This window comes from Narcine bancroftii, chromosome 7, assembly GCF_036971445.1.
Source record: "Narcine bancroftii isolate sNarBan1 chromosome 7, sNarBan1.hap1, whole genome shotgun sequence".
NCBI classification, from domain to species: domain Eukaryota; kingdom Metazoa; phylum Chordata; class Chondrichthyes; order Torpediniformes; family Narcinidae; genus Narcine; species Narcine bancroftii.
In genome coordinates this window covers 166,210,997-166,235,375 of record NC_091475.1, presented here as the reverse complement: position 1 = coordinate 166,235,375, position 24,379 = coordinate 166,210,997, and the positions used below count along the sequence as shown (strand labels likewise).

The 24,379-nt window shown below is 39.3% G+C and overlaps 1 protein-coding gene and 1 long non-coding RNA gene across 7 annotated transcripts in view; one reads left to right on the top strand and one right to left on the bottom strand.

Moving 5' to 3' along the window:
- The window catches only part of LOC138739328 (GRIP and coiled-coil domain-containing protein 2), a 134,642-nt gene that overhangs the window by 49,865 nt on the left and 60,398 nt on the right, over positions 1 to 24,379 (bottom strand). The window contains exons 1-7 of one of the 2 annotated variants that reach the window (XM_069891140.1): positions 21,966 to 22,004; positions 19,077 to 19,133; positions 18,850 to 18,934; positions 10,876 to 10,943; positions 6,007 to 6,111; positions 2,748 to 5,225; positions 1,202 to 1,274 (exon numbers count right to left, since the gene is read on the bottom strand). In XM_069891140.1, coding sequence (XP_069747241.1) covers positions 1,202 to 1,274; positions 2,748 to 5,225; positions 6,007 to 6,111; positions 10,876 to 10,943; positions 18,850 to 18,934; positions 19,077 to 19,133; positions 21,966 to 21,971 — 2,872 coding nt within the window. In that variant the 5' untranslated portion in view covers positions 21,972 to 22,004. Of the gene's footprint in view, positions 1 to 1,201; positions 1,275 to 2,747; positions 5,226 to 6,006; positions 6,112 to 10,875; positions 10,944 to 18,849; positions 18,935 to 19,076; positions 19,134 to 21,965; positions 22,005 to 24,379 lie in introns of those variants that run through there. The other variant, XM_069891139.1, reaches the window with a different exon arrangement.
- LOC138739332 (uncharacterized) overlaps positions 21,921 to 24,379 on the top strand; it is a 49,726-nt gene continuing 47,267 nt past the window's right edge. For all 5 annotated transcript variants that reach the window (XR_011342180.1, XR_011342178.1, XR_011342177.1 and 2 more), the window contains exon 1: positions 21,921 to 22,226. This is a non-coding gene — a long non-coding RNA (uncharacterized lncRNA). The remainder of the gene's footprint in view (positions 22,227 to 24,379) is intronic.

The window sequence follows — 24,379 nt, the reverse complement described above, 5'->3', positions numbered from 1 at the left end:
GCAAGTTGATTTAAGGAGGATAAAATCTGGAAGTCTGCAAGCCAGACATTATGGAATTGAAAAGAGGAATGATTAAAACATTTATTTGAAATTATAACAAAATGTACCAATTTGCATTATATATGCACTTGAACATCCCATGTGCGATTTAAACATTATAAGCTGATTTTCTTCTTTGCAATCATACCTTCATTGTTTGTACATTGAACCTTCCCTTTAATTTTAAATGCAGAAAGTATTAAAAAAATTTGTAATCTTGAATGCTCATTAAGAAAAAATGAAGCTGATGAAATTAAAGTAATTGCCCTTGCTCCACTGGTTATGTTGTTCTGTGGCAGAAACATTTAAAATATACACCAGCAGGCTAACCAACTTTATTTCTTGGAATATATTACCAGACAATAAAAATTATACAATGGTTGCGCATGTGCACTAAATAATGCTACTATAGTTTTGGTGGATAGGAAACATAAACTGCAAAGATAGACACGGTCCAATTTGAAAACAAAATTTGAATTGCTCTTTTTAATTGTTTTTGGAATAATATTCAAGATGACAACTGGTGCGTTCTAAAATTATATCACAATGAATGCACTTTGTTGTAAAGATGATGAATCACAAGTGATCGGACTATGATTGTATTCCTTTGCAGCTCAACTATTTTCTACAAGCTGTCAAATCTCAGACCATCCTGGTTTAGAGAACTAATTTTACCAGATAGCACATTAAGTCATTCTAATATAAAAATATTCAAGATACTGTAAAACTGTAACAAAAGCAGAAAATGGTAATGCTACCTATCCTCCTCAGGAGAAATAGAATAATTTTAGTTAATTAACTTTCATCTAATGAAATGGCGCTCTGCTTCAGTTGGGAAACAAAACTTCCTTCACTCCCCTAAATGAATCATGTCTACATTTAAAAGATTAGCCTAAGCAAAATTACTTATCAAATAAATAAAGCATTTGAAACAACTAAAGTCTAATATTACTTTAATCAGATGAAATTATTAGGTGTGATCACAGAATCAATATGCTTGAGCTTGATTGGTTTAAAAAATTGTCAGAGTTAAAGTATCAGTGGGAAAAATCTTTAATAAAAATATTTCTGATAAAATATTGTGTTCCCATCTGGTACTGAACAGAATACTTGCATCCCAAAATTTAATTGAAAATGAACTAGTACTGAAATGAAAACATACCCACTTTCTCGTTCATTTCTACAATTGTGTTTTTTAAGGTATTCTCTTCACTGGAGATTTTCACCATCAAATTCTGTACCGAATGCATGAAAACAAAAATTACTTTTAAGTTGAGGATTCTTTGCATTATAAACTTTCTTGAAGCAGAAAGCAAAATACACTCATCCATCTCAATTTCTGCAAAAACATTGCTCAATAGTCAATTTAAGATTTGGAAAAATTAAAAAAAAAATGGTTTTCCATCTGTAGACCTGAACTACCTGCTGAGCATTTGAAAGTGTTTCTGTTTATTTCAGATACCCAGCAATTGCAGTTTTTTTGTAGGAGTTCCTCAGGAAGTGTCATCTTCAGTAATATTACATACATGAAATTCTTTAACTTTTTGTCTTTCATAAGGCAGACATAAGAGTGTTCAGTTTGTCCAGCACCCCTACAGCACCTGGTGTTCCTAGGCAGTCTCCCCTCTAAGTACTGACCAGGCCTGAGCCTGCTTAGCTTCAGAGATCAGCCAATCTCAGTCATTTTCAGGCTACAAGAGAATGTTGGTCAATAATTTCAAAATGTTCAAAACCATGATAAATTAATTATGCAAGATTTGGACAAGGTTGAGACATTGACTGAAAAATGGCAAAACCAATTGTGCCACACATACAAAAGGCAAAAATGATCTCTAATACAAAATACTGACACCATTGCCACACGTGACTACTGGGGAACTTGCCATTCAAAGAGAAATTTAATTGGACCAAATATACAGGAGCTGTGGCGACTAAAATGGGTCTGTGGCTAGGCATCTTTCACGTGCTTCATTCCCTCATCCAATTATGAATGGCCAATAAATTTTTATTCAGGCAATGATCTTCAAATTCCATTTTTAAAAAATGTTCCAAGTTGGGAAAAAAAAATTTAAAAATAATTTTATAAAAGTGATCCCAACTCATTTTGGTTAAACATCAAATTTATTTGAAACACTATGATATGCCTTGAAAAATACACTAATCGTGAAAAGAAATTAAAAAAGACATTTTCCAGCAATGACAACTTTGTCTTTAAAATTCAAAGCAACATAACTGGAAAAAGAGTTTTATATATTTTTTAAATTTTATACAGGCCATTTCGGCTCACAAGCCCATGCCACCTAATTATCTCCAATTAACCTACAATAATTTTGAACAGAGGGAGAAAACCGGAGCACCCGGGGAAAACCCACGCAGACATAGGGAGAACATACAAACTCCTTGCAGACAGCATGGGATTCGAATCCAAGTGCCGGTCACCGGCACTGTTAGAGCGATGCGCTGCCATTACGCAACCATGCCACCCTTATCAGAGGTTAGCTACGCCTTGCTACGCTAACTGTGCCACCCTTACCAGAGGACACATGTTTTTATGCTTGTATTTCCCAGTGAAGTGACTATTAATATTTCTAGAAGCTTGGCTTGGGTTTGAATGCACACAGCCAACAGAAATATTTTCCCAAACACAATATTTCACCACATACGTTTGTTATTCCTAGAATTATTTACTGCATTATTTATTGTATTACCTTCAATGTTTCAAGCTCTTCTTTACATTTTGACAGCTCAGATTCTTTTTCATTCAACTGGCACTTCAATTTTTCCTCCTTGTCTTGTGCTGTTTCTTTCTCATTTTTCTCATTCTGTTCTTGCTTTTGTGTTTCCAAGTTTTCAAGCTTCTGTGTAATATTCTGAATCTGACTGAGAAGCTTTTCATTCTCATGGTTAATTTTTTCACTTAAGTTTTGCATCTCTAACAGATCTCTTTGCAGACCTTCCTTATCAAACAATGCTTCATCTAGATGCTTTTGCAAAAGAGTTTTCTCTTTTCCAAGGTCATCAATTAAACAACCAAGTTCAGCCTGTTGATCTTTATTTGCATCTTTCTGCAACTGCATTTCTTCTTGCAAATGTAATAGGCGTTCATCACATAGAAGCGCCATAGACTGTTTCTCTTCCCTAATTTTTGTCACATATTCTTCAAGTAAGTGCATTGCCTCAATTACGCTAACTTCATTAGTATCAATTGCAAAACTGGAAGCTTCTTGTTCAAGAATATTAATTATGGCACATCTAACATCAAAAAATTGCTGCATTTTAACTTTATCTGCTATCTCTAATCTCTCCTTTTCTTGAATTAAGGCTTGTACCTGTGCATTGAGACCTCCAAGTTTTTCTTCATTTGCTCCCATGTTTTCATTTTGTAAACAGAACATAACCATTTCATTTTGCAATGATTCCTTTTCTTTTTCTATCTTTGTCACAAGTTCCTTTAATTTTTTGGTTTCAGTGTCCAAGTGCTCCTTCTCAATTTTAATGGCTTCCAGTCTGTTTTCCACTTCACTTAATTTTTGATAGCAAGTATTTTTTTCTGAAACTGTTTCTTTTAAATGATGTGCAACTTCATCCAATCTCTGTTGTAATTCACATCTGTCCTTACTTAGAACTTGTATTTCTTGTAGGAATTCGGCACATTTACCCTGTTCTTCTAGGAAAGATTGTTCCAACGTACGTATCGATTTTTCAAAGATTCCAATTTTTGTCAATAGTTCCTCCTTCTCTTTCATTAGATTATCCATTTGTTCTTTAGAATCAATCACAATGGCCTCCTTTTTCTGTATTAAAGATTCCAGTTCTTGATTATTCTCTTGAAAATCACTTACAATTTGCTTCAGTTCTTCAGTCTCCTCAACTTCAGCCTTCAATTTGTTGATCAATTCCAAAAGAGAATCCTTTTCATTAAAAACTTTTCTGAGTTTCTGCTGCAGATCATGAATTTCATCAGATTGTTGCTGCTTCATAACTTCAAACTCACGGCTAATCTTTGAAGCAGATTCTCCCAATTCAATCTGTAATGTTTCCATTGTCTTGCGCAAATTTTCATACTGACATTCTGCCTCTTCTTTCTCTTCCAATAATGCTTGGCAATTCTTAGTCAAATTATCTATCTTAAGAAGAGATTCTAATTTTTCATTTTCAGCTGCAGAAAGTAAAGTTTGTTCTAATATTGAAATATCTTTTTTATGCTGTTCTCTTAGAACCTGTATATCAGAGGAATGCTGCATCACTGCCCTTTCACAACAGTCATTAGCGGAATGAAGTTCATCCGTCAGTTTTGTAACCATGCTCATATATTCTTCCTTGGATAGGTGAAGTTCATTGATCTTAAATTCCCAATCCTCTCTCTCATGAAACAGCTCTTCTTTTATGTGCTGCAGTTCCATTTCTATATTTTCTTTTTCATTTTTCATACAAGCAAGTTCACTTTCCATCAAACTATGCTGTGATTCCAATTTTCTCACATAGTTCTCGAGGGATTTCATCTGCTCACTGGAGTCTGAGGCACATTCCTTTGGAAGATTTTGTTGAAAATGCTGACCCTCTTTTTGTTCTTCTGTCATTTTTCTTAACTGATCTTTGAGTTGATTCAACTGAAGTTCATAGGTGCTAATATTAGCAATGTGTTCTTCCTCAAGACTTTTCTCTTTCTGAGAATGCTTATCTACTAAATCTTGTTCCATCTTCTTAAGCTCCTGCTCATGCGCTAAGGCAGCAGATTCAAACTGTTGCTTCAACACTGTCAGTTCTTCTTGATTGGTCTTCTGAAGGTTCTTCATTTTACTTTCAATTTCAGAAATAGTGTTCCTATTAATTTCTTGCAGCCTTTGCAATTCTTTCTTCTGCTCCTTGGTTATAGCTTCTAATTGCTGTTTCAACTGCAAAATATGATCCTCAGAAGACTTTTTAACTTCATTTAATTCTTCTTCCAGCTTCTTTGCTTCAGTCTGATACACTGAGTAGACTTCAAGCTGCTGCTCAAGTTGTCTAATGTGGGTAACGTGTTCGAGATTTGACTGCTGAAGTTTATTTTCCAACCTGGTCATTTCATCTTTGTGCTTTCCTTGAGCAGTTTCTAATTCACAACATAAAGCTTCAATTTTGTTTAAATGCTGAATTTTGAACAATTCATTTTCATCCTGAAGTGCTGCTTCTTTTGAGAAGGCATCCTTAAAAGATTAAGAATAATTTCATTATTGCACATGTATCATGGATGCTCATTCTGTTCTTATTATATTGAGGTAGAAGTAATATTCAACCAAATGTTTTATATGCAATGAAAAAAAATTACATTGATTTACAGAAGCTTTTTCATCAGAAAATTATACCAATGAGCATTGTAACATATCCGTCTTACAGTATCAGCGCTGTTAATTCTATATCAATTTGAAGTACAAAGTTCTAAAACAAAACACAAATTCATCAATATTCTTCTAGAACTATGATTTTTAAAAGTATATATAGGTACATGATCCTTTATCCAGGACCCTTCGTGGACAGTGTGTTCCAAATTTCGGAAAGCCAGATTTAAGCCCATTCGAATTGTGCTGCTGTATCCACCCCCACCTCCTTCCAGTCGCGCTGCTGACTCCCACCGGCTGCCAGACTCGCGCTGCCGGTCTCTCGCCCGCCATCTCTCTCTCTACTTGCCAATTTTTGGAGATTTCCAGATTTTAGATGTCCAGATGACGGATTTTAAATTATAAACACAACTTAGAGTGGAGGGGAATGAAGCCATCAGCTCTCATTTAATGCTGACACACAGGATATATACATGCAGCATTTCTAGACTCATACAAAATTTTATTCAAGTTTATTGTTGCATGCACCAATGTGCAGTGAGAATGTTGTGTGAGCAGTTCAGCTAGCAATCCCAAACATCGCAAGTAATTTGCACTATTCTGTACAGAACATAATCGTCCAAGGGCAAGAACAATGGCTCATCACTACCTTTAATTCTTCTTTGCATTTTTCATTTTCCTTTTTTAGAGAAATCATGCTTTGATGAGCTTCTGCTTTTTCCAAGAGTAATGAATCCAGCCTGGTTGTCAGTTCCTGGTCAAAGAACCAAAACAGTGCAATTCACTTCATTTAGTCAATTGATAATCACTTGAAAACATAACTTATAAATTATGACATAACCAAAAGTTTACAAAAATATTAATGGAAAAATTCATTTCATTTTTAATTTAAAAATAATTTAGCGATACAGCATGGTAACAGGCCCTTTCAGCCCACACTGCCCAAATACACCTATGTATCCATTAACCTAGCAACCCATGAGTCTTTTGAATATGGGAGGAAACTGCAGCACCCCAAGGAAACCATGCTGATGAGGGGAGAATGCACCACCACCTTACAGACAGCAATAGATTTGAACCCAGGTTACTGGCTCTCTAATTGTAAAATGAATAAAACCTCTCATGACTGGAGGGAGAACAAATGCTTTTGTTAGCTTATAACTTAAGGGTAGGGTCTCACAGTAGTCTTCAGAAGGGTTCTGGGTTTAGGTGAGGAACCAGGGTTATATGTGAGCAGATGGGGGTAGAGCCAGGAGGTGCGGCCAGCCATCAGCACAACACCCTAGATTTATAATACAATCCTTCATCTAGACATCTGGCATTCTGTGAGTGAAGACAGAACATGGGTTCAGAAACAATTAATAAAAATATATACAGTTATTTACAAATTTAAGCAGTCTGGAGATCCTGGTGGAGCGCCTTAGATCCCGGGGAGGGGGGTGGGGTCTTGGACTCCTTGGGTCTGTGGTTCCCCTTGTGAGGGAGGAAAGGCAGGCTGGGTCTCCAGCTCGACGATGGAGGGGGGTGCACTTTCCTCTTGAACTGGATCCCTGAGGCCCTGACTGGGGGCGGTGAAAATGAGCACCGTGGCTCGCAGGGCACCTGAGGCAACGGACACTCTGTTCTGGTGGGTGCCAGGTCCCTGATGGAGACTATGACCTCCCTGCCATCCAAGTACTCCATGTAAGTGTACATGGGATTGGCGTGGAGCAGTTTCACCTTTCCACCTGGCGGGGAGGGGGGGGGGGGTCGGTCTTGCTTCTCCTCGCAAGCTTCCTAAGAAGGACTAGAATAGGAGCGGTGTGCCAGGCTGGGAGTGTAGGTCCCGATGCCAAGCTTCTTTTAAAAGTGAATAGAAGCTCATGAGTAGCATTGGTCGCAGTACATAGTAGCAACCGGAGAGAGCGCCATGGGGAGGACATCCTGCCAGTGTGTGTCTGGAAGGCCTTTTGACTTCAGGGCCAGTTTGATAGTTTTCCAGACTGTAGCATTCTTTTTTTCAACCTGCCCATTCCCCTGGGGGTTGTAGCTAGTAGTCCTGCTGGATGCGATGCCCCTCACCAGCAGGTACTGACACAGTTCATCACTCATAAAGGATGAGCCCCGGTCACTATAATACCTGAACAGAGTGAAAATGGAGTCTAGGACCTTCATAACTGACAAGGTGGACGTGTCTGGGCATGGAATGGTGAATGGGAAGTGGGAGTACTCATCAATGACAGAGAGGAATAGGTGTTCCTGTTCATGGAGAGGAGAGGTCCTTTAAAAAAAGAACGATGCTGAGCCATTCAAAGGGCCTGGATGACTTGATCAGGTGCGGCTTGCACTCCGCACAAACCTGGCAAGACCTGGTCATTTCCCTGACGTCTTCCATGGAGTAGAGCAGATTGTGCACCTTGACAAAATGAGCCATGCGGGTTTCTCCTGGATGGCAGAGCTCATTATGCAGAGACCGCAATGCAGAGGCACAGGTTCCTCTGGATAAGGCATCTGGAGGGTCATTAAGGGCTCCTGGCCGATAGGCAATATCATAACTGTCGGTGAAGAGCTCGATCCTCTACCTAGCAATTTTGTCATTCTTGATTTTTCCCTTCTTGATATTATTGAACATGAATGCGACTGGTCAGTCAGGAGTGTAAACCTTCTACCAGCCAGGTAGTGTCTCCAATGCCTTACGGCTTCTACAATAGCTTGAGCCTCCTTTTCCACCGATGGGTTCCGGAGCTCATGGCCTTGTAATGACCGTGAAAAAGATGCAACTGGACTGCCTGCCTAGTTGAGGGTAGCAGCCAGGACTAGGTCTGAAGCATCGCTTTCCACTTGGAAAGGTACATTCTCATCCGCTGCGTGCACGGTGGCTTTCGCAAAGTGGTTCCAGAGGTAGTTAAAAGCCATTTGGGCTTCAGCCGAGAGGAGGAAATTAGTGGCTTTCAAGAGAGGGCGAACCTTATCAGCGTATTGAGGGATCCACTGGGCGTAATAGAGAAAAACCCCAGGCACCTCCTCAAAGGCTTTATGGTCCTGGGGATAGGAAACTCTAACAGGGGGCATATCCTATTGGGATCAGGGCCAATGATGTCATTCTCCACCACGTAGCCAAGGATAGCCAGCCGTTTAGTCCTGAACGCACACTTGCCAGAGTTATAAGTGAGGTTCTGGGCTTTAGCCACGTGGAGAAAACTCTGGAGGTTGGTGTCATGGTCTTCTAAGGTGTGGCCACAGATGGTGACATTATCAAGGATGGGGAAGGTAATCTTCAACCCATACTCATCCACCATTCTGTCCATCTGCCTTTGGAAGATAGAAACCCTGTTAGTGATACCAAAAGAGACCCTCTGGAATTGATAGAGATGATCATTAGCCTCAAATGCCATATATGGACAGTACTCAGAATGGATTGGCAGCTGGTGATAGGCAGCTTTTAGGTCAATCATCGAATAGACCCATTACTGCGCAATATCATTCACCATGTCTGAAATAAGAGGGGTGGGGGGGGGGGTTATGCGTCCAGGAGTGTGTACTGATTAATAGTTTGACCATAGTCAATTACTAGCCTGGGCCTTTACCACTATCACCTGTACTCTCCACAGGCTGGAGCTAGGTTTGATGATACCTTCATCCAGCAGACTTTATAAACTCTCAGTTTGCTGTACTGTACCTCCTGCTCTTAGTAGCAATGGGCTTGCAGTCTTGGGACAGATTCAGGAAGAGAGGAGGTTGGGGGTCAATATTTAATGTGGAGAGACTGCACGTGGGTTCTGATTTTAGGGGCCCTCCGTTCCGAACCGTTACAGGGGGAGGGGACCAGAATACTCCAAGGTCACGCTTTTAAAGTGACACAGGAAGTCCAGAGCCAACAAAACCAGAGCACACAGTTCATCAAGAATATACAAGCAAAATTTACAGAATTCCTCCCTACAAATGACAGGTGTACCATACAATTTGTTGAACACGCGTAGAATGCTAATGAGATGCGATAAATATGCGGTAATTAGAAGGATACATCTTCAGGTTGTATTTTAGCACAGTCCGCGAGTTTTTGAAGCTTTCAGTAGAGCCCATGACGATTAGGCATTTAGTGGATGTCCGTTTACCTTTACAGATACTATAGCGTTGCTAAGCTGGTGAGGTCTGACCTGATCTAGTATCATCGAGGCTAGGCCCCCGGAGACTCCATGCTCCTCATTCAAGTGGCCCCCACCATCCTGGGTTGCCCTGCATGGGTAAGATGGCGTTGACCTCATGGCGCGGCAAGATGGCGACCCTCCTTTTTCCTCTGATGATGATGGTCACCGAGCCTTTTTGCGCCGTTTCCTCACCACCACCCTCTGTCGGCACGTTGCGCAGCAAGTGAATTCGGAGCAGATGGCTTAAGGCTGAAATCTGATTCGGGAGCGATCCAGGCCGTGGACTTCCCTCAAGCAGCAAACCCTCACCCAATGTCCTTTCTTGCCACAGCTGAAACACACTGAGTCTTTTGCCTGGCAACAAGATTGGGGGCTGCTGGTTCTTGCTGCATAAAAAGCCCTCCCTGGCATGGGAGGGCCAGCTGTTAGGGCAGGGGTAGCAGGAGCAGCTGGTCCTTGGAAGGACTCACCTGGGTAAGTGAGCTCACTGGCTTCGAGGTTGTCGTTCTCGAGCTTGGCCTGTTTCAGCGATTTGGCCAGCTTGTCATGGCTAGCCAGGTCCTTCTTTCCTGACTCAAGCAGTCACTGCCTCATGTAACTCGAGCAGACCCCTGCGACTAGTGTCCTGGATCGGTTTTTTCTCATGAACAAAGCCCATAACTGCTTTGTACCTGCACTTCTTGAGAAGCTTCCACAGATCCAGCAGGTAGTCATTGATGGTCTCTCCTGGCCGCTAGCAACGTAGAGTGAGTCGGTGCCTCACTAGGACCTCGATCTCCGACTTCAGTTACCATGCCTTCAACGCCTCAATAGCAGTGTCATACGTAGAGCAGTCCCCCTTTCCTTTCTACCCTCAAAATGAGTCCAGACCTCCCGAGTTCATCAGTGTGTAAGACGTCTCTGGTCGCATTCAGGTAAGCCTGAAAGTAGTCTAGCCAGTATGTGAACTCCTCAGCTGCATCAGAGGATAGAGGGTCTATCAGTAGCACACCTGGCTTGAGTAGTGCTTCCATCATTAGGGAATAAGCTCAAGATTGTAGCGTGAATAAAAGCTCTCACAACTAGAAGGAGAACAAACGCTCATAACTAACGGTAGAGTTAAACAGTAGTTTTCAGAAAGGTTCTGTGTTTAAGCGGGAAACCAGGATTATATGTGGACAGAAGAGGGCAGAGCCGGGGGCAGCCATTAGCACAACATCCTACCAGTGAATCCCAGTTCACTGCACTAACAACATTAGATTAATTGCTACACTTACTATGTCCCAAAAGTGAAATTATTTTTATTGTGATTACCCATCAAACCTGCTTAAGCACAATTTACAATGATATGCATTGGAGCAGCCTTTAAGTAGCAACGTTAACATTACAATTAACTGCTTCTTGGATTTTACCTGGATGACTGCATCATCAGCTTCAATTACTGGTTTTGTTTTAAGCTGTTCAATTTCATTTTCGAGTGCTGAAATGACATTACAAGATTTGTATAAAAACCTTGATTAGATATTGTTAAAAAGCCATCAATTTTAAAGGTAAAAATACCACTGAATTAACGTAATAATTTAAAAAGATTAAAAATGTCAGCAATCAGATGATACAAGTTGATCCAGACAGTGAAAGATCTATGATCCAGTCAGATAAATTAAAAGTAAATGTACTGGTCACTGGGAAAATGGGGCAAGACCCAAAAGCCTGTTTTTATAATCAGAAGTTCACTGAACAAATTGTGCCAAAGGGCTTCAAAGCATCAATATGCTAATGAATATAGATGGAGATAATAGATTGGACAATCAAATTGATTTGATCTTACTAAGGCCTTTAAGGAGGTGAGGTAGACAAATAAGGGAGGCATTTAGGGAAGGAATTCCAGGTTAAAGGATCATCTGCTAACGGTGAGCCATACTTGAGGAGAAGTGATGGAAAGAGGTGACAAACATGTTGGGAATAAGCCGGACTCTGCTGGACGTTGTGATGCCCACGTCATGATATCACCCTTCCATACATATAACCCTGTGTGTCAGTAGCCAGGTTAGTCTAAGAAAGTATCATGTCTCCGAGTCTTAATTGTGTGAGTGCATACACAGCAGTGGCGGCGAGGAACAAAACAAATCCTACACATTTTCCATACACCAACCGTGAGAAGGAAAACAATAGAAGGTAGAAAACAACTACCTAACAACCCCAATAAGTTCCCGCCAAAAGATCAAGGTGAAAGTGCACCAAGATGGCGGAGGGAAAGTTTGGGGAATTCAATAAAGCAGAAAAAAGTTGGGATAACTACTGCACAGCCCATAATATTGTGGAAGATCCAGCAAGCGTGCCCTCTTCCTCAGTATTATGGGCAGCAACACATTGAACCTCCTTAAGACCTTGCTGGCCCTGGAGGATCCAGGGATGAAGACATTCAACGAATTATGCACAACTCTAAGGAACCATTTAATCCCCAGACCACCAGTTATGGCAGAAAGGCAATGATTCTACAAAAGGAGACAAGGACCAGGAGAAACAGTAAGTGAATACCTGGCATCATTGCACAAACTGACGGAGCACTGTCATTTCGAGCAGTTTCTAAATTAGCCCCTGCGAGATAGATTAGTGATGGGGCTGGCAAATCACCAGGCAAGGCAAAAATTGTTAGCAATGGATAAATATGTTAGGCTACAAATTGCATACAGAACAAAGTTCAAGTGCCTCTAGGTTAAAGAACTATTTTGCCTAACAGCTAATGGAATGATCTTCCGAATGAGATAGTTGCAGCACGGTCCCTTCTGTCATTTCAGAGAAGGTTGGATGTGTACATGGAGGTGAAGGGGGGGGGGGGTGGTTTGGAGGGTTATTGGCAGAGAGCGGGAGGTTTGAGCTAGTGGAATTGTTCTATTGAACCGGTGCGGACTCGAAAGGCTGACATGGCCTGTTTCCGCTCCGTGAATGGTTATATGGTTATATATAACTACCTGCAGCTCTAAAATGACAGATAAAAACTTGGATGTGGGTCAACCAAACCTACTGGTCAGGAGGTCTTCCCACCAACAATGCTTCCGTTGTGGGAAACATAACCACCCACCAGAAAACTCTTTCTTCACAAATTCTGTGCAACTATTGCAAAACAGAAGGACATATCAAAGCTAGATGTCTGCTTCTAAAGCACAGGTGGCCTGGAAATAAGGAGGCAGCTGAAGTCAAAACAATTGCAGAGAGAGAGAGAGAGAGAGAGAGAGAGAGAGAGAGAGAGAGAGAGAGAGAGAGAGAGAGAGAGAGAGAGAGAGACACAGAGGCAACCTCGCAATGATGACAATAACAGCCCAACGACTGAGCTTCAAGCTTTGAAATTTCAGCTCCTGAATATTACACATCCGAGGAATAAACGGAGGAAACACAGCAATCTTTATAAACAGACACCCCGAAGATGGAGTTAGACTCGGGGCAGAGGTATCCCTAATGCCATTACATGTAAAGGAACGCTTGCTATCACGCCTCCTGATTAAAAACAACTGAGATAACTCTAAGACCTGTTACATGAGACAGACTCAAAGTATTTGGAAAAAGTATCGTCCAAGTACAATACAAACAACCAAAAACACTCTCTCTCTACATTGTAGATACCCAGGGACCAGCACTCTTTGGAAGAAATTGGCTATAACACATTCCCCTAGACTGGCTGGAAATTGGTTCAATACAAAATGTAAACCACACGGACACCTCCCAGCCAGAACTCGACCAAATCCTCAACAATCACGCAGTAGTTTTCCAACAAGAGTTGGGGAAAATCAAAGTGTTCAAGCCAAACTGCAATTAAAAGATAATGCAAAACCAAAATTCTTTAAAGCCAGAACAGTCCCATTTGCTATGAAAGGGAAAATTGAGGCTGAATTAAACAGACTAAAACATGAAGGCATATTAGAACCAATACAACGATTGGGCAGTGCCCATTATACCCGTACGAAAAGCAAACAGTGAGATTCGCATTAGCAGTGATTAAAAAGTCACCATCAATCCATCACTCAAAATACCCGAACACCCCATGCTCAAGGCAGAAGAATTGTTCCAAGTGCTAAACGGAGGGCAAAAATTCACAAAACTAGATTTGTCACAAGCCTATCAACAGATGGAATTGGACGAAAAAAAAAAATCACGGGAATATTTGACAATCGATACCCATCTGGGACTATTCACCTACACACAGGCCTCACAGAATTTCAGCAGTGTCTGATTTTTCAAGCAACAATTAACAAATTACTACATGGACTCTCAGTTGGGGGTTACCTAGATGATGTCATCATCACAGGCCGAAATGACAGTGAACACTTACAAAAACTTGAAAAGGTTTTAACCAGACTACTACAGGCTAATATACAATTACGAAAGGATATGTGTCTTCATGCGCCCCTAAGTAACATATCTTGGATTTACAGTCGATAATGAGGGGGTGCAAATGAATCCAGCAGGAACAGAAGCCGTTCGCAAGGCCCCATACCCAACCAACAAATCGGAATTACAGTCTTTCCTAGGACCTGTTAATCAATACCGAAAACATATCCCTAATATGTCTACACTATGCAGCCCGCTGAACCAATTACTCAAGAAAGATCAAACATGGTATTGGAACACAGAAACTAAAAGCAGTCGATCAACTAAAGGAAATACTAACATCAACAAATAAGGTGCTGATCCACTATGACCCTAGTAAAGAAGTTACACTAGCCGTGGATGCTTCACCAGTGGGTACTATCCCAAATCACAGAAAAAGATGAGCATCCAGTAGCGTATGATTCGTGAACATGAAGGCCCTGGCCTGGATACATGTCTGGTGGACATAGACATTGAAACAACACTAAGAGAATGCGATGTCAGACAATGCAGCCAAAAATGCCGCAAGGCAAAGCTAACCCATGGAAGTGGCCACCCAAACCTAGCTTCAGATTCATGTCGACTTTGCTGGACCATTCATGGGTGAGACTTTCCTAATAACTGTGGATGCACACTCCAGATGGCCAGTAGTTTCACAGCTGAAAAACACCAAAGCAGATCCCACGATTGACTGTTTACAAGCTATCTTTGCCACTTACAGATTGCCTCATGCATTAGTTAAGGACAGTGGGCCCCAATTTACATCGGAACATTTAAAAAAAAAATGCACGGCAACAATATCAGACATATTTTGTCCACGCCCTATCACCCAGTACTAATGGGGAGGCAGAACGTTTTGTATATTCAAAAAAGCAATGAAAACCATGAAACTTCTAAATGCCTTCTGGACCCACAAAATCACAGATTTCCTGTTGGGATACAGAAACACGTCACATTTTACCACAAAACATACCCCAGCACAACTAATGTTTGGACATAGTTCATCCAGATCTGGGTCTCCGATTGCAAAAAACAGCATCGCCACAAACCTCACCTAGAACATTGGAAATGGGCGAGAGTTCTGGTACAAGATTATAGACAATATAAAGACCCATGAGTGGTAGGAGTAATCTTACAAAATTGAGCCCCTGCTCATACTCTGTTCTAGTTGGGGACAGAATGTGGAAGCGACACATTGAGCAATTACGAGCATTGACTGACACTATGTCCATGAACTGCCTCATGAACTGTAGGAGGTGGAACCAGACCCGCCGTGGCCTGCCCAACCAAGTCCACTAACTGAGACATGCACTTAAGACCACCAACTCAACCACTGACCTGACTATCTGCAGGTCCCGAGCAAAGATCGGCACAGCATACCACGCCAAGGCAGTCGAAAAGAGAAAGAAGATCACCTGAGCATTTTAAGCACTATGTGCCCTGATTATTAGTAAATACTTCCCCTTTTATAATTATAATTACTCATGAGATGTATTCTAATTCCCACTTGTAGTCCTGGGCCCAATGTAATGTCATTAGTTAGAAGGGGCCCATTCAGCATTTACGGCACAGTTGGGGGGGGGGGGGAAATGTTGGGTATAAGCACATCCTCTGCTGAACATCATGACACCCACTTCAGGATGTCACTCTTCCATATATATATAACTCTGTGTGTCAGTAGCCATGTTAATCTAATAGAAGTAAAAGGATGATACAGCATCATGTCTTCAAATCTTAATTGTGTGAGTGCATACACAACAAATCTCCAGAAACACAGTTTTTCCTGAGAGAAGAAAACTATTGTTTAAGAGAAAAATTACCCAGAAGAACCAAAATGTTTGGCTTGGATAATAAGCAGCAGGAGAAGGGACACGAGAGAAGGATGACACTCTCCAATCAGATGGCATCAACATCAACTTCTCCGGTTTCTACTAGTCCACTTCCTGTTCTCCCCTGTCTCCTTTCCTCCAGCTCTCCACCTTCTTCCCTCTCCATTCACAGAGCTATCCCCTTCCCCATTCTCTTTTGTGCTCCCCTCCCTCTCTTGCCTGTGGACCTCTGGCCCCTCCCACCATTTTATCCAAGCTCCCTGCCTATTGTTTGCTCGTAACTTGATGAAGGGCTCAAGCCCAAATATTGGCTGCTGTATAAAGTATGTTGTTTGAGTTGCTGCTGAGTTTCCCCAGCATTGTGTTGGGTGGTGGGAAGGGTTATAGGTCAATTTGGTGTTATTGGCGGCATGGGCTCGAGGGCCAAAAGGACTTGCATGTCCAAATTAAATATTCCCATGTAAATTTATATTCTTCATAGTGTTGTTAATGATTTTGACACAATCAATAACTTGGAAATTTCCTCAAGACACCATCAATAATCTCATCATTTCTTTTCATGCTCCGTAACATTATTTGAAGACACAAATCATCTTCCATGTATGATAGCATTTCCGTTAATAATGGCACTAATTGTTTCGGCAGATTGATGGTCCATCTAATAGCCTTGGATCAGTGCCACTTTAGTTTCTCCCCTTTTTCTATTTGAATAATCCTTTCAAGCCTCTCACAAATAAAAAAAAACAATGCCCAACAAACAAAATCATCAATATTTACCCATTTAATTGGAATCAATTTCAGTGCCTCTGCACTCCTTCAAATGAGGAAATCCCAAACATTGATTTAGCATCCTTAATAATGCTGAAATCCATGTGGAATGACTTACTGCTGAGCTCCAGATTCTAGCATCCATAGTCTTGTGTCTCCTTATGGCTGAGGCTACTTATAAGCATTAACACTGAACATATAAAATTCAGATTTCAATGGGGATGAGAGAGCCAAAGATATAGAAGATGGGCAAATTCAACTTTTTAAAAAATCAACATATATAGGATCATAATAACAAACAGTAGTAAACAACTATAATACAATGTTAACAAATAAATGCTGAAAAAAATAAAAAAACCTAAAAATTTAAAAAACCTCTAAACCCTCCAACCCAATCTAATCCCATAACTAAAATACACAATATCATTACTGCAAAGTAACTAATTCAGACTGCATCAGATAACAATCAAGGATCCCATAAATATCATAAAATTGTTATTCTTTCAGGGAGAACTTCACTGGTCAGGAGAATTTAAAAAAAAATAATTTTAACCTCATAATTCTAGCATATGGGCTCCAGATTTGTAGAAATAAAGAATATTTGCCCCAAAAATTCTAAGTATCCTTTTCTAAAGGAATACAACTTTGAATCTCAGCATGCCATCTGTCTAATGTTAACAAAACATCAGATTTACTGCAATACATGTCCTTGCTATTACTAAAGGTAACTTAACAAATTTTAATTGAGAATCTGACAACAATAATTTAGGAGTAACATTTTCAAATTTCCTAACAACAATAATTCAGAATTTAACAGAAAAATCACTCTAGTTATTCATTGCAAAAGTTTACTAACAGAAACCCAAAAAGAATTGGCCTTCAATCATGACCATGTGGGATGAAAGAAAGTTCCAATTTCTTTTCCACATTTTAAACATTGGTTTGATAAATTTCAACTCCATCTACTCAATTTCTGAGGTGTAATATACAATTGATGTAAAAAATTATAATGGAGTCATCTACATCTTACATTGATAGTATTAGTCGTAACACTTTTACATAAATTTTGCCAATCCAGCTGATCTATTATCATGTCTAGATCTTGTTCCACCTTTCTTTTGAATTAAAAAAAAACCTACTTTAGGTGTTGGTTCTTGTAACAAAATATATTCAACTGAAATAAATTTTATAATCATTCCATCAACTATAATTTGCTCCAAATTTGAAAGATCTTTTAGAACCATTTTTGATCCTAATTTCTCTCTTAAATAAGCTCACAATTGAAAATAATAAACATAACGTATTGCGAGGAATATCATTTAATTAATTGATCAAAATACATCAATCTATTATTATCATAACAATCTCCCAGTTTTGAAATTCCTTTATTATTCCATATATTTTTAAAAAAGTTATCTTTTGAAAAAATTAATAAAGGATTTACTAATGGTGTTTATAATGAAGGAAGATTTCCATCAATTTCTAATTTAACTTTATTCCAAATATTAAGCAAATGTTTTAATATTGGAGCATCTTTATCTATTGTTATAGATTTTGGCTCCCATTTATAAATAAACTCCTCTAGTATAATTTCTCCTATCTTATTTAATTCAATGTCCATGCAAGGTGGTTTAATTTTAATAAACATGGAGACTAGAAATCTTAATTGTGCTGCCTTATAATAATTTTTTTAAATTAGGAAGTTGTAATCCCCCGTGTTCATATTTCCATGTTAACTTTTCTAATGAATTTGTTACCATTTTCCCTTTCCAGAGAAATTTAAATATTCAAAACAATTTTTGAGGTATAGACATAGGTACATTTTGAAATAAATATTGAATTCTTGGAAAATATTCATTTACAAGTGCCCTATAAATTTAAAAAATATAAAAAGTTGAATAAATTTAGTTTACAGAAGCATTTGATTCTTTTAAGCTGATAGCCCAAACTAAATTGCTATCTGGACAGCAGGGTTAAACTTTGGAGTTGGACAGAGTGCAATGGGAATTCTAGGCATCAACTTTTGAATGCCATTCTCTGAAAACTATTTTATACATAGGGATATGCTTCCAAGACAGGAGGGCTAGTCATTTGATCATTTGGGTCAGCCAGTCATATTCCTTCTGGGCATGTTATTGAACTTAAAAATGCAACAGCATTATTGTATGTAGTTGTTAGAATTGCATAAATAAGACAAGCAAAAATGATTTATCAATTTCCTATTTTGAGCCAAACTGAACAATCAAGATCAAGTGAATTAAAACACTTCTCAGCCTCCTCATGCAACTGGCCGCAGTAGATATTTCAATACATTAAATAGTATTCACTATTTAAGCAGCAGAAGAATGCAAATTATTTAATCATTTAAAAGGAAGTGTTGATGATGCTGCAGATCCTTTCCAATCTGGACTAAAAGCAAATTACCAGTGCATTTTGTCTTTGTCTTCTGTAAAAGCAGCACCTGCATCTTTGCAAATTTAATAAGGTCTTCCTTTGATAGAGTGTCCAGCTGCAAATACAAGAGAATGAATTAGTTTGAAATGATCTACTTCAATGTGAACTCAGAAAGGATATGTAAATGTATAAGGAACAACTCTGAGAAATCCTGCAGTTAATGTTTCAGAAAAAATACAGAAGACATTTCATCTAACCTTCGATTTTCCTGTTCCAGAAGTTGCTGGCAACGCCACACCATCTGAGCCATTCTCCTGATGAGTGATAGAAATAGAATCTTAACAACTTGCAACATTGATAGCACAGTTTTAACATGAAACCAGCACTCACAGTATTACTCCCTATTTCCTTTATCTGTAATAAATAATTGAGAAATTCTGCAAATGTAATTCAAATTGAACCTTTAAAATCAAATTCTATCCATATAAATACTATTTGAAAACAGTTTAACTCCTATCCAGCAATAAGAATCTCTTTCCAATAAAATTATTTATTTTCTTCAAGTAACATCTATTCATAACTTTTTTGAAACTGTTGACAAAATTACATTTCTGCTTAAACAGTGGGAGAGCAAATTTAACCATTAAATAAAAAAAACTAGTGAATCCACACTGTGCACATTTGGATTCCCATTAAACATTTTAAATTTAGGCATACAGCACAGTAACAGGTCATTTTGGCCCACAAGTCAGTGGGCCAAAATTTACACCCCATCAACCTACACCCCCGGTACATTTTGACATGGAAGGAAACCGGAGCCCCCAAAGAAAACCCACGCAGACACATGGAGAACCTACAAACTCCTTATAGATAGCATGGGCTTCGAACCCCAGTCTGTCGCTAACACTGTAAAGGCGAAATATTGCTTTTCTTTATTTTCTCCAACCTATATAATTGGAGATCTCATTGCAAGAGAACATTCCCATTTTCAGTGGTTCGTTTGGAAATTTTTAAACACTTGGGATAAATTTCTTGAAATCTCACCTATCAACAGTATTGCAAAATATTATTACCCAGACATGTTTAAAAAATTCTCACTGAATAAACTGGATGTTTATGAAATTATTAGATCTAACTCTGCATGGCTTCTACAGATATTACATAAACATACCTATACATTGGAATTTTGACAGATTTTCTTAAAATATGTATGTGTAGCAACATTTTTCACTTCAATACCATTTAAATTCTTATTTTATTGAAGGAATAAATAATCAGCATCATTTTAGTTGCAATTTTACTTGATTAAGCACATCATTAATCTGATGGTATCAAAAACTAATTATTTGTGAAAGTCCCAAAACCTGAAGTTATCCTAGCATTCCCAAAAATATATCTTGGCATTAGAGACAAAAAAGGTACTGTACACTGCTCTCCTTTACATAATGTAGTCTTTGAAAGACATACTTCACGGTTATATTGAGCAGTATTATATACGTGGAATTTTACATAACCTGCCTGCTTAATTAACTCAATTAGTGGTTATTTAATAAAATGTTACATTAATTTATGTAACTTATTATATTTTTCAAGTAGTGGTGATTATATTAAGACATTGCCTTTTTCCATTAGTGACACAGCCCTAACAAACTATTCACTTGCAAGCACATTTCACAGCAGGGTATTTAGGCATTAATCTCCATTATCTCATTTACTTATTAATATTATGTACTCTCCCAAGATATGATGGGGATGAGTTTGTTGTAAAAATATACATATGCACCAAAATTCTGCAGCTGTTCAGGTGCTTATCAAGAAATAAACTATAATAGTAAACTAAATGAATTAAAAAGGCAAGAAATAAATCAGATGTAAATATTCACAGTAACCTGCAAAAAAGTGACACAATAGTGCAAACAGTCCTTTTGTGATGTCTGAGCAGTCTATAATTAGTGAACCAAAGGTTCAAGATTCTGAAGGTGTTGGAAAGAAATTTTCTTGAACCAAGGTATGATTGCAATACCAATTAGCCCTTTCCCTGCTTCCAGAGAGTGGCAGATAAGGAAATAACTGGGTTACTTGTGTTTCAATCAAATTTTGACATTACAATTGCAATACAGGCATCATACACATAGCATTTTATTTCAATAAATTACACAGATTCAAAACAACAGGAACCTCAAAAGTTTTCACCCCTAATCATGACTTGGCTAATTTGTATGGTCCAACAGAGCTAAAAGATCACGAGTTCAATTCCCATTCTTGGGCTGGCACATAATATTAGCTGACTGAAGTACACTATTAATGGACTGATGGACTGCGTATCTAGAAAAGCAAGTGGACATCAATTTAAGTGTAAACCTCCATCATTATGTGAAATGCATCAGAAGACCGCAGAGCCCACCTCACTGACAAAAGACAAAGGAGGAAAAACCCAACACCCAACCCCAACCAACCAATTTTCCCCTGCAGCCGCTGCAACCGTGTCTGCCTGTCCCGCATCGGACTTGTCAGCCACAACCGAGCCTGCAGCTGACGTGGACATTTACCCCCTCCATAAATCTTCGTCCGCGAAGCCAAGCCAAAGAAAGAAAGAAGATTCTTTCCGCAACAACTTGCATTGATTGCACATCATTAATATTGACACAGGCTGGGGTATGGTATTATGCAACTGCGGGCTCCCCGTTTCCACAAGCAATATAAATGGAGAATGCTAACAGCAGAATGCATATCCTCTTTGCTATGTAAAGCACAGTGTTTGACCTGCTGAGCTTCTCCCGTGTATTGCAATTGTAAATCTACAGTGTCTGTAGATTTCGTGTTTTAATGTTTACTGGGCCTCATTGATGATCTCAAATGACTGACACCTTGGTTCTCCCAGGATCTGCAGTGCAAATATCCTGCTCGTAGATGGTACAGACGACAATATTTAAGATTAAATCTTTGCTAATTTAGATGCAATCTGAATAATTAGTAGATTGGGTTTTAAACGTCATCTTTAACGCCGATAGTAAAGATGAGCATTGAGGAGGCTCTGACGCAGTACCGGTGATCCAACAGTTTAGGTTCTTGTCACCCAACAAGAGTCCCTTGCACCAGAGGCCAGCCGGATAGCCACTCATCAAAGCCCAAAGCTGTCCACTCACCTCCATGGTTTTCAGCCCAGGTCCCACAACCTCCCACCCCCCCCCCCCCCCCTACACCACTCCCGGACCAAGCTCAAGCTCTTCCGGCCGCGTGCCTGCTGACGTTTCAAGCCTGCAACGAACACCGGAAGCCAGGGACACCATGGCAACAGGCGTCTCCCTGAGCGTAGAGGGAAGGACCGGTGCTCAAACGATTCTTCTCTCGTGTTTGGCTGCCACGGACTGCGATTGGGTGCAAAGAGGAACTAGTTCAGATGGGAGGTCAGGCCGCTGATTAAATCTTTTGAAAGCTTCATAGTTTCTCTCGGGTCGACCCGCAAATTTCCAAGCAATTGATGATTTTCTTCCTTGATCATTCGGGCCTTTAATCGTCGGTTTCACCCCGTCAGACCCGCTTTTTAGTTTGTCATCTCTTTAAAAGTTGGTCAACGTGTGTGGAATTTTTGGTGGCCCCGTGATCAGCCCGAGCTGGCATTGAAACATTTTCAGATTCCTGGGGAGAATCTGGCTTCCCCACCTTCGGGCCACTGGGGATTCGGGGGTCGAGTACCCGGCCATTGACCACTGCAGAATATAAATGAGATCGGATATTGGCCCAAGAGCAGGAAGCAACAGGATAGCAAAGTATTTGGCGCCTGATTTCTGTTTCCAGGTTGATTTTTTTTAAAAAGTTCATATACAGGATGTGGATATGATAGGCTAGATAATCTCTGAGAAGGTGGTGTGAAATGTTATGAGCCATTGTGGCCAATGAGTTGAAAGTTGAATTTTTGGGGAATTTTACATTATTGTTTGTATAGTTTTTGTATTAATCATTATTTTGAACATAATTGAATTGTTTAATTATTATAATGATTGAATTTGATGTCCTGAATGAAATAATTATGGTTATGCTTCCAATTTACAATTGATTTGTGATATGGATATGATACGATTTGATTTATGTTATCCCTGATGAAAGGGTTTTTGTTAAATTCAATAAAAAATATTTTAAAAAGAACCAAAAGAGAATTTTGGGGTATTAATTGTAGGATTTAGAACTTAAAACCTTACAGAAGCACAGTACAGTCCCTTCAGTTCACAATGTTCTGCTGAGCTATGTCAACCTACTCCACAACAATCTAATCCTCTGCTTCATACCCACAATCCTCTATTTTTCATACATCCTTGTGACTGTCTAAGAGTCTTTTGAATATCCTTACTGAACCAGCCTCCACCACCACCACCACCACCACCACCACCCCTGGCAACGCATTCAAGGCACCCAGCTCAATCTGTGTGAAAAAAAAAAAAAAAAAAAAAAAAAAAAACTTACCTCTCCCCTAAACTTTCATCTACTCACCTTAAACTGGTGTCTTCTGGTATTTGCTATTCTCACCTTGGGGAAAAGGTGCTGGTTGTCCCCCTATCTAAGCCCCTCATAGTCTTATATACATCTAATAAATCACCGCTCATCCTTCGTTGTTCCAAAGAGAACAGCCCTAGTTCTAGCAACATTGCTTCATAATATGTATTCTCCCATCCAGGCAACATCCTTCCAGCAATCAGAACTAAATGCAATACTCCATTTGTGGCCTAACCAGAGTTTTGTAGAACTTCAACATTACCTCACAGCTCTTGAACTCAATCCCCCAACTAATGAAAGCCACTAAAACACTGATGTGACAACCTTGGCATCTATGGATCTGGACTCCAAGCTCTCATTGTTCCTCCACACTCCATTCCAAGAATTAAGTTTTAGGCCCAACATCAAAGGAAGAACGGTGATTTGGAGAGGAACTCGCAGATAGTTTTGCAGTGTGATTTCTCCCAGATAAGTGGAACATATTGCCTCACATCCTGACTTGTGCATTATGACTTAAAGAACTTTCAAGGCGACACCTTATCATGGACAACTTTTACCATTGATTTCTTTGCATACAAACATTTACTTTTCTCATGACAATGGCATACATTGCAGTCTAGCATAGTTGATCAGTGAAATTCTGGATTATGTTCAAAAAGAGATTGGAATCTTTTAAAAATTCTGAGATAAAGATAAACACTGTCAGTACAATATCAAACTTATTCTAAGGTTAATAAAGATCAGTTGTATTTATTAATAAATTGATTTTTATAATCTGACATTCAGGAATGTAAAGAAAATATTTTAAAATTCATTTCATGTCCTTTCCTGATCTAGCAGCAAGAGGTATTCACAAAGGCTGCACTATATATTTGTTAAAGGTTAAAGAAATTACTTTATTGTGAATATATAAGGACTACTGGTACTTATAAAATACTTCATTGAGATGCAGGAGGAAATAACTCTAAATATTGGTGGGAACCCAAGTGTCAGGTAGCCTTCTCCCTGTGCTCTCTCGCTCGCTCGTTCTCTCTCTCTCTGTCAGTGCGATGCATTGTTAGCCAGAATC